Here is a 12,548-nt window from a genome sequence, read left to right as displayed (position 1 = left end):
ATTGTTTTCTGATAAGATTGAATGTTTGCTTCTTGTTATAATATTACTTCAAGAGAAGATGTCACTCTGACTTTTTTTATTGGTGCACAATATTTATACATAATAGTGTGATTCATTGTGATAGATTCATCCATGTACATTACATAATTTGGTTGATTTCATTCTCTAGTATCTCTCCTTTGCCTTCCCTCCTCCCTCTGTCTGTTTTTCTTTTTCTGCCCTACTGGTCTCCCTTCTATACTCATGAGAACCCTTTATATTCTCCCATCCTCTTTACCCCCTTTACCTTCTATACATGAGAGGAAAACATATGATGGTTGACTTTTGGAGTCCACTTAGCATGATGTTCTCTAGTTCTATTCATTTACTGGCAAATGATATAATTCCATTCTTTTTTAGGCTGGATAAAATTTTCTTGTTAGGTATACCATATTTTCTCTATCACAGATACCTAGGCTGGTTACATAACTTGACTGTTGTGAATTGTGCTGCTATAAATATGGAGATGCGTGTATCACTGTGATATGCTCATTTTAGTTCCTTTAGATAAATACCAAGGAGTGGAATAGGTGGGTCACATGGTGGTTTCATTCTTAGTCTTTTGATTGTACTGATTTCTGTAATGTTTGTAGTAATTTAAAATTCTCCAATGTTGAGTGTTCCTTTCCTCCTGCGTCCTTGCCAGCATTTTTTGTTAGTATTGGTATTAGTGTTAGTTTTAGTGTTAGTACTCTTGATGATGACCATTCTGTGTTGAAATCTCAGTGTAGTTTTGATTTGCATTTTCCTGATTGCTGAAGATGTTGATCATGTTTTTCATTTATGTTGGGCATCTGTATTTCTTTTGAGAAATGCCTGTTTAGTTCATTTGCTCATTCATTGATTAGATTGTTATTACTTTTTTTAGTGTTGAGCTTTGTGAGTTCTTTCTGTGTTCTGAATATTAACCCTGTGTCAAAAGAGTAGCATTTAAAGATTTTCTCCCATTCTGTAAACTTTATCTTCACATTCTTGTTTCTTTTATTACATAGAAGCTTTTTAATTGGATACCGTACTATTTACTTATTCTTGTTCTTATTTCCTGAGCTTCAGGAGTCTTAGAAGAAAGTCATTGCCTGCACCTCTATGTTGGAATGTCGACCCTGTTTTCTTAGAACAGTTGCAAAATTTGTGGTCTTTGATCCACTTTGAGTTGAATTGTGTAGAGTGAGCTAGTTTTATTCATCTACATCTGGATATATAATTTTCCAAAAGGCTGTCTTTTCTCCAGTATGTTTTTGGCACCATTGTCAAGGATCAGATGACTGTATTTGTTTGTGTGCCTTCTTTAGATTAACTTTTTATGATATTGCTGCTTATGCTACAAAACTATGATATTTGGGCTATAATGAAACATTTGGATTTAAATAATTTGATCTTACTCTGAAATATGAGAATATGCAAAAATGGCTTAAGAAATAGTCATTGACTTGGCAGCCATTACGAAGTCAATCAACAATAAATGCTGGCGAGGATGCGGGGGAAAAAGGTACACTCATACATTGCTGGTGGGACTGCAAATTGGCACAGCCAATTTGGAAAGCAGTATGGAGATTCCTTGGAAAGCTGGGCACCATTTGACCCAGCTATTCCCCTTCTCGGACTCAAAAGACCTAAGAAGAGCATCCTACAGGGACACAGCCACATCGATGTTTATAGCAGCACAATTCACAATAGCTAGAATGTGGAACCAACCTAGATGCCCTTCAATAGATGAATGGATTAAAAAATGTGGCATTTATACACAATGGAATATTACTCAGCACTAAAAAATAATAAAATCATGGCATTTGCAGGCAAATGGATGGCATTAGAGCAGATTATGCTAAGTGAAGTTAGCCAATCCCTAAAAAACAAATGCCGAATGTCTTCTCTGATATAAGGGGGGTGACTCAAAATGGGATAGGGAGGAAGAGCATGAGAAGAAGACTACCACTAAATAGGGAAGAGAGGTGGGAGGGAAAAAGAGGGAGAAGGGGAGTTACACAGAAGATGGAAGGAGAACCTCATTTTTATACAGAATACATATATGATGTTGTAATGAGAAAAATTAAAAAAAAGTGTGTCACATTAGATTGGATAGAGAGAAAGGATGGGAGGAGAGGGAAGGAGTAGGGGGGATAGGAAGGGCAGCAGAATAGAATAGACAATTTGATTGATGTATGTACATTCCATGTATGTATTATATGTCAAAATGCATTCTACTGTCATGACTAAAAAAAATAAATAAAAATTAAAAAAAAAAAAAGAAATAGTCATTGACTCTGTTATCAAGTACACACAGAAAAGAGGGCCAAGGCCTATCCCTGATTTAGTTGGCAAAGATACAGAGGGCCATTTGCATTTTTTGCTTTTTATTAGAGACTTATAGTTATACATTAGGTTCATCCTGACAAAATGATACATACATGGAATTCGATTTCACTTCACATTCTTCCCTCCTTTCCTTTCCACCTCTCTCCCCTCATTCTTTTTCCTCTTCTTTACTGATTTTTCCTTTAACTGATTTATCTATTTATCTATTTATTTGATCATTTCTACTTTTGCATAAAATTGAAATTCCCTGTGGTATGTTTACATAACGCACATAGCATGAATTTTCAAAATTCATTTTGCATTTCCTTCCTTTCCCCATCCCTCTTCCTTTCCTCTTGATCTTCTCTGATCTTCCCTATGTCTCTATAATATCTGATCCTCCCCTCATTCTTTTCCTTATTTTGCTCTAGCTTCCACATATGAGCGGAAACATTGGACCCTTCACTTAGCATGATGTTCTCCATTTTCATCCATTTAAAAGCATATACTATAATTTCAATCTTTATGACTGAGTAAAAGTACATTATGTATATATACCACGGTTTCTTTTTCCTTTTTTTTAAAAAAATGTTTATTTTTTAGCTTTAGGTGGACACAATATCTTTATTTTACATTTATGTGGTGCTGAGGATTGAACCCAGTGCCTCGTGCATGCCAGGCAAGGGCTCTACCACTGAGCCACAACCCCAGCCCCATACCACAGTTTCTTAATCCATTCATCTCTTGATGAGCATCTGGGTTGACTCCATGATTTGAATGTTGTAAATTGTGCTGCAATAAACATTGAGGTGGCTGTATTGCTGTTGTTTGCTGATTTTAGTTCTTCAGATAAGTACCAAAGAATAGAATAGTGGGTCATATTGTGGTTTCATTTTTAGTTTTTTGAGGAATCCCCATACTGCTCAAAGTGATGTTCTAGTGTGTAGTCTAGAGGGCCACTTTAAATAAAAAAAACTTCTTATTCTTTTTAATTATACATGACAGTAGATATCATACATATGTGGAGTATAACTTCCCATTTTTATGGTTGTACATTATGTGGAATGAAACTGGTCATGTGTTTATAAATGAACATAGGAAAGTTATGTCTGATTCATTTCTACTGTCCCATTCCTATCTCCCTTCCATCCCCTCATTCCCTCTTGTCTAATCCAGTGAACCAGCAGTCTGCATAGCAGAGACCATTCAGCCTTTGGTTTTTTGGGATTGGCTTATTTCACTTAGCATGATAGTTTCTATTTCTATCCATTTATCAGCAAATGCCATAATTTCATTTTTTATGACAAAGTAATATTCCATTGTGTACAGGTACCATATTTTCTTTATCAATTCATCTGTTGAGGGGTCCTTAGGTTGGAATTGATGTAGAGTGAGCTAGTTTTATTCATTTACATATGGATATATAATTGTCCCAAAGGCTGTCTTTTCTCCAGTATGTTTTTGGCACCATTGTCAAGGATCAGATGACTCTATTTGTGAATTGAGCTACTATGAACATTGATGTGGCTGTATCAGTATAGCATGCTATTTTTAAGTCCTTTGGGTATATACCAAAGAGTGAGATAACTGGGTCAAATGGTGGCTCCATTCCAAGTTTTCTGAGAAATCTCCATACTGCTTTCCAGAGGGGTTCACCAATTTCCAGTGCAAATAGCAATGTATGAGTGAACCTTTTCCCCACATCCTCACCAATATTCATTACTACTTGAATTCTTGATAATTGCCATTCTGACTGGATTGAGATGAAATCTCAGTGTAGTTTTAATTTGCATTTCTCTAATTGCTAGAGATGCTGAACATTTTTTTTTTATATTTGTTGACTGATTGATTGTATTTCATCTGTTGAGTTCCTTTGCCCATTTATTGAGTCATTTGTTATTTGTGTGGGTTTTTTTTTCTTTCTTTTTTTTTGGGGGGGGGTTAAATTTTTTGAGTTCTTTATATATCCTGAAGATTAATGATTTATCTGAGGTGCAAGTGGCAAAGATTTTCTCCCATTCTGTCCACTCCCCCTTCATGTTCTTGATTGTTTTCCTTTGCAGTGAAGAAGCTTTTTAGTTATATACTGTACCATTTATTGATTCTGGATTTTTATTTCTTACACTGTAGGGGTCTTGTTGAGGAATACAGTTCCTAAGCTGTATTAGATGGAGATTTGGGCCTATCTTTTCCTCTAGTAGGTACAGGGTCAGAGGGCCACTTTTATATTCAGATAGTTTATTACTTAATTTGACATAAAAAGGAAGTTAGCTGAAGGTACCAGCTTTGCTTCACATGCTAGAAAGAATGACACTGCAACAATTGGGTATGTATGACTCTAGTGCAACTTGTGGGATACCCCATTACTGAGAGGCAGTTTTATATTCTACAGCTCTTTTTCAAGGGAAATGGGACAGAGACCTTTGTACTTCTTTAGAACCCGAGGATTGATGAGAAGCTATCCCAAAACAGCCTAACAGAGTTTAGGGATCAAACTGTTTTTGCCAATGTTTTTGAAAGCCCTATATCCTTTGTGTTCTAGGGAATCAATTGATGTGTTCCAAGACTCAGAGTAGCTGAGGTAAAGGCAAAGTTAATCAAAATGATACAACTTGATAATCTTGAATAAGAAAAATATTTCAAATTACATTAATGATCACTAGTCAATACTCTCGTATCTATCTATCTATCTATCTATCTATCTATCTATCTATCTATCTATCTATTATTTTTAGCTAAGTGTCTATCCAGATTTAGCTGTATTGCTCTGAGACCTTGTGGAAAGAACTGAAGATACCATACTGGTTCTGCTTCACATGGGGAGACAGAAGCTTACTACATTATTATTGGGAAAGTCAAGGTTTTTAAATAGTGGTATACATTAGGAATGCACTTTGAGAAGCCATGTGGTTTGTATGTTCCTGGGTTTAAATATCCCAGAGTTCTTTGCCTAAAACTGGAACATAGAAAGTTTGACTACTTTGTGGCTCTGGAGGCTGAGGCAAAAGGATACTGAGTGCAGAGCCGGCCTCAGCAAAAGTGAGGTGCTAAGCAACTCAGTGAGACCTTGTCTCCAAATAAAATACAAAATAGGGTTGGGCATGTGGCTCAGTATTCAGTGCCCATGAATTCAATCCCCCGTCCCCCCCCCAAAAAAAAAAAGAAAGAAAGAAAGAAAAAGTTTGATTACTTTTTTTATGATATAGTGTATTCATTTATCTGATATAATTAGTGAACAGTCTACTAAAAAAACACAGTCTGTTTTTTAAACTCAGGTTGCAAACTCATGATTAGAGGAGCAGAGGTGGTAAAGGTAAAAAATATCAGACTGCAATGCGGACATTAGTTAAGTATTGTTTCAAGAAACTAATAGTTTCAGGGTGTGTGTGTGTGTGTGTGTGTGTGTTTGTATTTAGAGCAATAGCCAGTATATTTATGCTTTCTTATCTGCATTGGGACTAAAGCATATTTGAAACATTACTAGAAATACTCTATTTTAAATCTTATTTAAAATGTTTTATGGTAAAACAAAATGTATTACTTTGCAGTTCTAATTTATTATTGTTCTAAGTTTATAATATGTCATGAACTATTTTGTTGCTATTTCTTTGTAGTTAGCTTCTGGAATTTATAATTTTGCCTGCTCTCTGTGGAATCATCATACAGATACATTCCTGCAGCAGATTTCTTCTGGCAGTGAAGCTGCAATTCTAAGTTCACTTGAACGAACTCTACTATCATTAAAAGGTACTGTTAATCTTGATATGTTTTTTTTAAGTAGTATACGTCAGGACAGTCACCATATAGTTTTTTTTGTTGTTGTTCCAGATTGCACTGGTAGAAATATTTTAATTTCTTCCTGAGAGACAAGGGCTTATTGGTCATTTGTGAGTTTTTTTTTTTTTTTTTTTTTGGAGGAGGGCGGAGAAAAACTTCTCCTCTACCTTTTTAAAATTCATATTACTATGGCCTTATGCCCCTGAATGTATTCCTTTCATGGACCTCCACTTTTTGTTTCTACTTTACTTTTCTCATTCTTGGCCCCTATACTTCTCATTGTCTTGCTAACTTTTTTCTGAAGTCTTAGAAGCTTGATTGAGCTTAATCTTATAGCCATCCTTTCCCAAAGGATGGTTATGCCTCAATCTCACTTAGGTTTTTAGAAGTGCTTGAGGACTCATCAACCTGTGCTTTCTTAAACTTTGCTTATCTGCATTCCCTTAACATAAATTTCTATTTCATCTTGCCTTAGTTATATATCTTGATGAATATATTCCAAGATTCTTTTTCTAAAACATACACATTTGTTTCATATTCTTTCTCTTCCAGCCCCTCTCCTATTCTGGTTACTAAGACTTTTGTTGTTTTTGTTTTTGTTGTTTTTATCTCATGTAAACTGTGTTTCTTTCTTGCTACAATTCATTTACATTCTTCCCAGTTTTACTTACAAGCTGTTCTATCATACTCACTCTCGTACCTTTGAATCCCACCACACATTCTTGGCACTCCCCTAATGCATCACTTGTATTAATGAAACAAATCCCAAATTGTCAGCATGTTTTGGCATCCTGTGAACAAATGTGTAAGTGATTTTAAGGGATTGTTGACAAAAATCTGTTAATGGAAGTGAACTGAGATGATGTTGTCATCATTCCTTTTTTTTTTTTTTTTTTTTTTTTTTGGTACCAGGGAGTCAACCCAGGACACTTAACCCTACAAGTAGGATATATTAACCACATTTTACAAATGAGGAAAATTAGATCTAGAAGAAAGATTTCTCAAAATAATATAGCAGGTAGGCAGTGGACCAAGGATTTAAATCTAGTGTTGCCTGGAATTCTGTTATCCTACTTGTCTCTCAATGTACACTAGTTTATCAGAGTTACTCATAAGAGTGCTCACGTTTGAGCACTAAATTCTATTTCAGATTTGAAATTAGTATAATGTAGCCTAATACTGAAGTTTTTTAGTCTATGTTAAAATTTATAGAGATAGCCTCAATTTCAAGTAAGAATACTAATAATTATATAAATTAAACTAAATTTTGCATTATAGTTATGATTAGTGACAACAACACTACTTTTGTGGTTCAGAACTACTAGGCTTTCACTACCTAACCAAACAACCCGGTGTTACTTCTCTTCTATTAAATGAGAGAGTAAAGGTAGATTAACCTTCAAGCTTGATTAGGTTTTATGATTCAGTTGTTATTATAATTGTGATTTTAGCTTAACATTATCATTATGATTTTAATGTGAAGAAATGAGATCCAAGTAAAGTTTACCTTTATTTTCCAGTGCTGCGTAAGTTAACTGTTAATGGATTTGTGGAACCTCATAAGAATATGGAGGTGATGGTGAGTAATGGAAGTAATTTTTTTCTTTGTGGCTTTGAGACAGTGTTTGGTCTTTTCTTGAATGTTTGAAAACATAATTTTCTTATCTGTCATTCATTTAAAAGTTTTTATTAAATAACTAACTAGGGTTTTACCATTCTGTGTATATAATAGATAGAGTGAACTTTTACACCTCTGGTCTGTTTTCACTACATCAATGTAGCTATTCTATAAAGGAGAGGATATAGGCCCTCTGTCTCAAAAATGATAGAATGGTACATTGGCAGTGTTAGTTTGATTTTTAAGTGAAAATTAACTCCTGTGAATTTGAGTGCTCTTAAAATATTAGGTTCATTATAGACATTTATATCCTTGATATTTTTCTTTTGTTTTTATGTATTTGAAATGAATTTCTTCTACTGATCATAAGATTAATACATGTTCTTTGCTGTCAAAGAATAAATTGATGAGAGAAAAACATTGACAAGCTCTTACAAGTTGTGATATATGTTCATTGTTGGTATATATCCATCTACTTTTTTTCTTTACAAAAATGCATAGCTACATTTTCCGCCTAAATGAAATGGCATTTATATTCATTCAGATTTCTGTTAGTTTTATGAGTGAGTTTACCTCAGCTAAAATGTTGCTTTCTGTGGATTGCCTTGGGTACTGCATGAGACGTGAGGGGGAAAAAATGCATCCCTTTGGGTCCTTTGACCTCCCTAACAGATATTTGACCAGAGCCACAGTTTTTTGTTTTCAATATTTAATGGATTCAATTTATTAGTAAGATTTTGGTTGAAGCAATGGCTCTGTTCTTAAGAGAGTTTAAAATCCATATTGTCATGTGATACTTAGCTTGTTTTATAAAAGTTAACATGCTTTCTTTTTTTTTTTTAAGTTAAAAAAGGAATAAAAAAGTAACATGAGATACAAATAATTTTTCAATTTTGTTATCCAGAGGTTTTGTTAAACTTTAGAAACATTCTTTGAGGCATCTTATGTCTATACTTTCAGGTGTACTTTTTCTCTTCCTCAGTATTATATAAATGGGACCATATTTACATGCTGCTTCCTTATCTCCTTTTTAAGAAATTTTTTAACAAACTCAATATATTATGGATCATTTCCCCAGGTTAGTTATTGTTCTGTGTCATGTTTTTAAATGATAATATGGTTTGTCCATATGATTATCACTCAACCAATTTTTTTAAAAGATAAATTAATACAGGATTTCTCTAATTTATGTGGATAATTATTTATTGATAGATTTACTGGTTGTTTCAATTTTTAATTATTGATTGATAAGAGATTTTGGAATGAACATTTAGGTACCTGTGTAGGGTACTTTTCAAATTATATCTTTAGGATATTTTCCTGAAAATGGAAATGTTATACAGATTTATAATACTGATATATATATATATATATAATCAGTTTGCTGGAAGATACAGCAAAAAAAAAAAAAAAAAAGAAGAATCTCAGTTTTAGACAGTGATACGTTTTAGTTGCCATAATACCAAAAGAAAATTTTCTAGAAACCAACTGAACATTTCTCCCTCAATTCCCTAATTAGAATATAAGTTCAGTGAAGGCAAGGACTTATTTCTTTTTTATTTTATTTATTTATTTTTTTGTGGTTGTTGTTGTGGTGCTGGGGATTGAACCCAGGGCCTTGTGCATACAGGGCAAGTACTCTACCAACTGAGCTATATTGCCGACCCAGGACTTTGTTTTATTCACTGTTCACCCCAGAGCTTCAGCTGTAGAAGAAGTACTCAGTAGTTACTTGTTGAATGAATGCATATATAATAAATTAGAATCAATGGATCAGAAAGCTCAGTAATTATATGTAATAGGACTCTTGAGTATCAGAATTAACTAAAGTATTGACAAAATTTGTCATTGTTTTCTGTGAAAACAAATTGATTTGGATTATATTCCTATAAAGTGGAATAGTGGTTTTCATTGAATATAATTAGTATTTTGTGAGCTTGTGTCTTCTCTGTCTTCTTCTGTCTCCAGATACTATATGTAAGACTTTTCTCAGTTATATGTCCCTTATTGTAGCATTTAAGGAACATAATCCAATTGAAAAGAGGATTAAATTTGAACAAATTTGGGACTGCTTTTCAAAGAATATAAAAATAGCATAAAACTTAAAAGATGCCATAGAAGCAAATATGATAGTGGTGAGATTCTAGGCTTATGAGAAAGGGCCATTTTTCAGTTTGAATCTAAGCCTTTTTCTGAGAGTCTGGTCTTGGGTATTTACTTATCCTCACTGATACTCATTCTTTTTTTGTAATATGGAGATGAATTAATAGCACCTACCTCATTGGATGTTGTGAGAATTAAGGTAGATAATGATTTTTGTAATAAGGTTGGCAAACAATTAATTACAATTTTATTGTTATTTTAATTTGAGTTTTTGTTCTATTATTACATAACATTAGTTGAACTGGCTTATTTGGACTATGGATTAGTCAGCTGCCTGTAATTCTGTATGCTTCTTTTTCTTTTCTTTCTTTCTTTCTTTCTTTTTTTTTTTTGCAGTTCTGGGGATCAAACCCAGGGCCTCAGTGCATGATAGGCAAGTGCCTTACGGATGAGCTGTACTCCCATCTCAATTCTGTACATTTCTGATTCTCTTGATTAGCCATTTTCTGCTATCTTTGGAGAATGCTGACTGATAATTTTATTTTTTTAAAAATTCTTTCCATTTTGTAGTTAATGTGTGGCACTTTTATAAAGTTAAGATACATATAGGATTGTAGTGATCATATTTCATCTATATCGAAACCTTTTGCTGTTGCCTTATTCTATGAATCTATTGTTCATTATTTGTCAGTTATTCCCAACTGTGCTTAAATAGAAGAAATAATATGAAAATGGAAGAATGACAGTATTGCCAATAGGAAGATGGCAGTGGTGAAGTTAATTGCCCTACAATTGTTTTTACTGTGTTGACCATTGTGCTGCATCATGTTTCAAGAACGTATTTAAAAAAAACCTAGAAATACAATCATTTTACTCTACTTTTTAGCTTTTATTTAACACAGTTCAGAATTTAGACTTTCCTGTCTGAAATGGTAACGAGAGGAAAGATGATATTTGAGAAATTGTTCCCAATTTTTTAGATGAATCAGGTAATAGATGCGGAGACTGAGAGCAGCACTTTAAATTCTGATGATGATGGTGACATTGATTGTCTAAGTAAAATTTCAGCCTATAAATCTTGATGATATCCTAATTGAATTTTTTCAAATTCAGCAATTGATGAATTGGTAGTATATTTCTGTAGACAAAGATAATATGGCATTATCGAGTTAAACATTGTTTTGTGACAAACCTAGACCTTCCCTTTTGCTAAAAGCACATGACATTGACATATTTTATGATGTTTACACACCCAAATTTAATGATACAAAGAAAACTTATTACAATGTTTATTTTTCTACTATAACTGTATAGTTATTTCTGCAAATTATTCATAAAATATCTTAAAGTGTGTATTAAAGATAAAGGCCTGGGGACTGGGGTTGTAGCTCAGTGGCAAGGCACATGTCTCACACATGTGAGGCACAGGGTTTGATTATCAGGATCACATAAAAATAAATAAATAAACAGAATAAAGATTAAAAAAAAATAGGGGTCTATTGCATGCCTGTAATTCCAGCAACTCCAGAGATTGAGGCAGGAGGATCACAAGTTTGAGGCTAACCTCAGCAATTTAGAGAGGCCCTAAGCCACTTAGCATGACCCTGTCAGAAAATAAAAAGGGCTGGGGCTGAGGTTATGGCTCAGTAGTGGAGCACTTGCCTTGCATGTGTGAGGCACTGGGTTCAATTCTCAGCACCACATATAAACAAATGAATAAAATAAAGGTCCATTAACAACTAAAAACATTTAAAATTTTTTTTAATGAATGAAAAATAAAAAGGGGGGTGCTGGGATTGTGGCTCAGTGGTAGAGCGCTTGCCTAGCATGGGCGGGACCTGGGTTCCATCCTCAGCACCACATTAAAATAAAGGCATTGTGTTGTGTCTATCTACACCAAGAAATAAATATTTAAAAAAATAAAAAGGGCTGGGGATGCTCCTGGGTTCAATTCCCAGGTGGGTAACTGGTAATGCTTTTCTTTTCTGGTATCTGAAGGTGCATGAAGTGTCTAAAACTAATACTTGACACTTACCTACATGTGGTTCAAATAACTGGTATCTTTATTCATTTACTGAGTATTACTGTCAAGTCTTGTCCCTGTATTCAAGGATAGATCAGTAAACAAAGCAAAATTCTGGCCTTCAGGAGCTTGCATTCTACTTAGAGGAGCCAGATAATAAATAGACAAACAGTATATCAAGGGGTGGTAAGGCCTGTTAAGAAATATTATGCAAAGTAAGGAGAATAGAGGGTGTTTAGTGAAACAGGATGCTTTTATGAGTAGATTTGAATTACTGTAAGTGATTTGTGTTAACTGACGAGCTACTGAAGAGGCAGAGTACTACAGTTACTTTCTTGTGGAAAATTTGTTTATAATGATTTGTTTTTTTACTTTATATAAATATATGTCTTAGTTGTAGATGGACACTTTATTTTATTTTGTTTATTTTTACTTTTTTTATGTGATGTTTGAGATCAAACTCAGTGCCTCACACATGCTAGGCAAGTGCTCTATGACTGAGCTACAACCCCAGCCCTTACTTAGTTTAATTTTAACCTATTTTTCTTCAGTTGATTTTTTTTAATATTTATTTTTAGTTGTAGATGGACACAATACATTTATTTTATTTATTTATTTTTATGTGGAGCTGAGGATTGAACCCAGTGCTTCACATGTGCTAGGCGAGCCCTCTACCTCTGAGCCACAACCCCA

At 33.9% G+C, this 12,548-nt stretch overlaps 1 protein-coding gene across 5 annotated transcripts in view; it reads left to right on the top strand.

The window, feature by feature from the left end:
- Nucleotides 1–12,548, top strand: part of Ipo11 (importin 11) — a 202,416-nt gene that overhangs the window by 54,922 nt on the left and 134,946 nt on the right. For all 5 annotated transcript variants that reach the window (XM_071612569.1, XM_071612568.1, XM_071612567.1 and 2 more), the window contains 2 exons: nt 5,949–6,081; nt 7,632–7,690. In XM_071612569.1, coding sequence (XP_071468670.1) covers nt 5,949–6,081; nt 7,632–7,690 — 192 coding nt within the window. The remainder of the gene's footprint in view (nt 1–5,948; nt 6,082–7,631; nt 7,691–12,548) is intronic.

This window comes from Marmota flaviventris, chromosome 5 (genome assembly GCF_047511675.1).
Source record: "Marmota flaviventris isolate mMarFla1 chromosome 5, mMarFla1.hap1, whole genome shotgun sequence".
Classification (NCBI taxonomy): Eukaryota; Metazoa; Chordata; class Mammalia; order Rodentia; family Sciuridae; genus Marmota; species Marmota flaviventris.
Note: the sequence above shows the minus strand (reverse complement) of the source record. Positions and strands in the feature narration are given on the sequence as shown.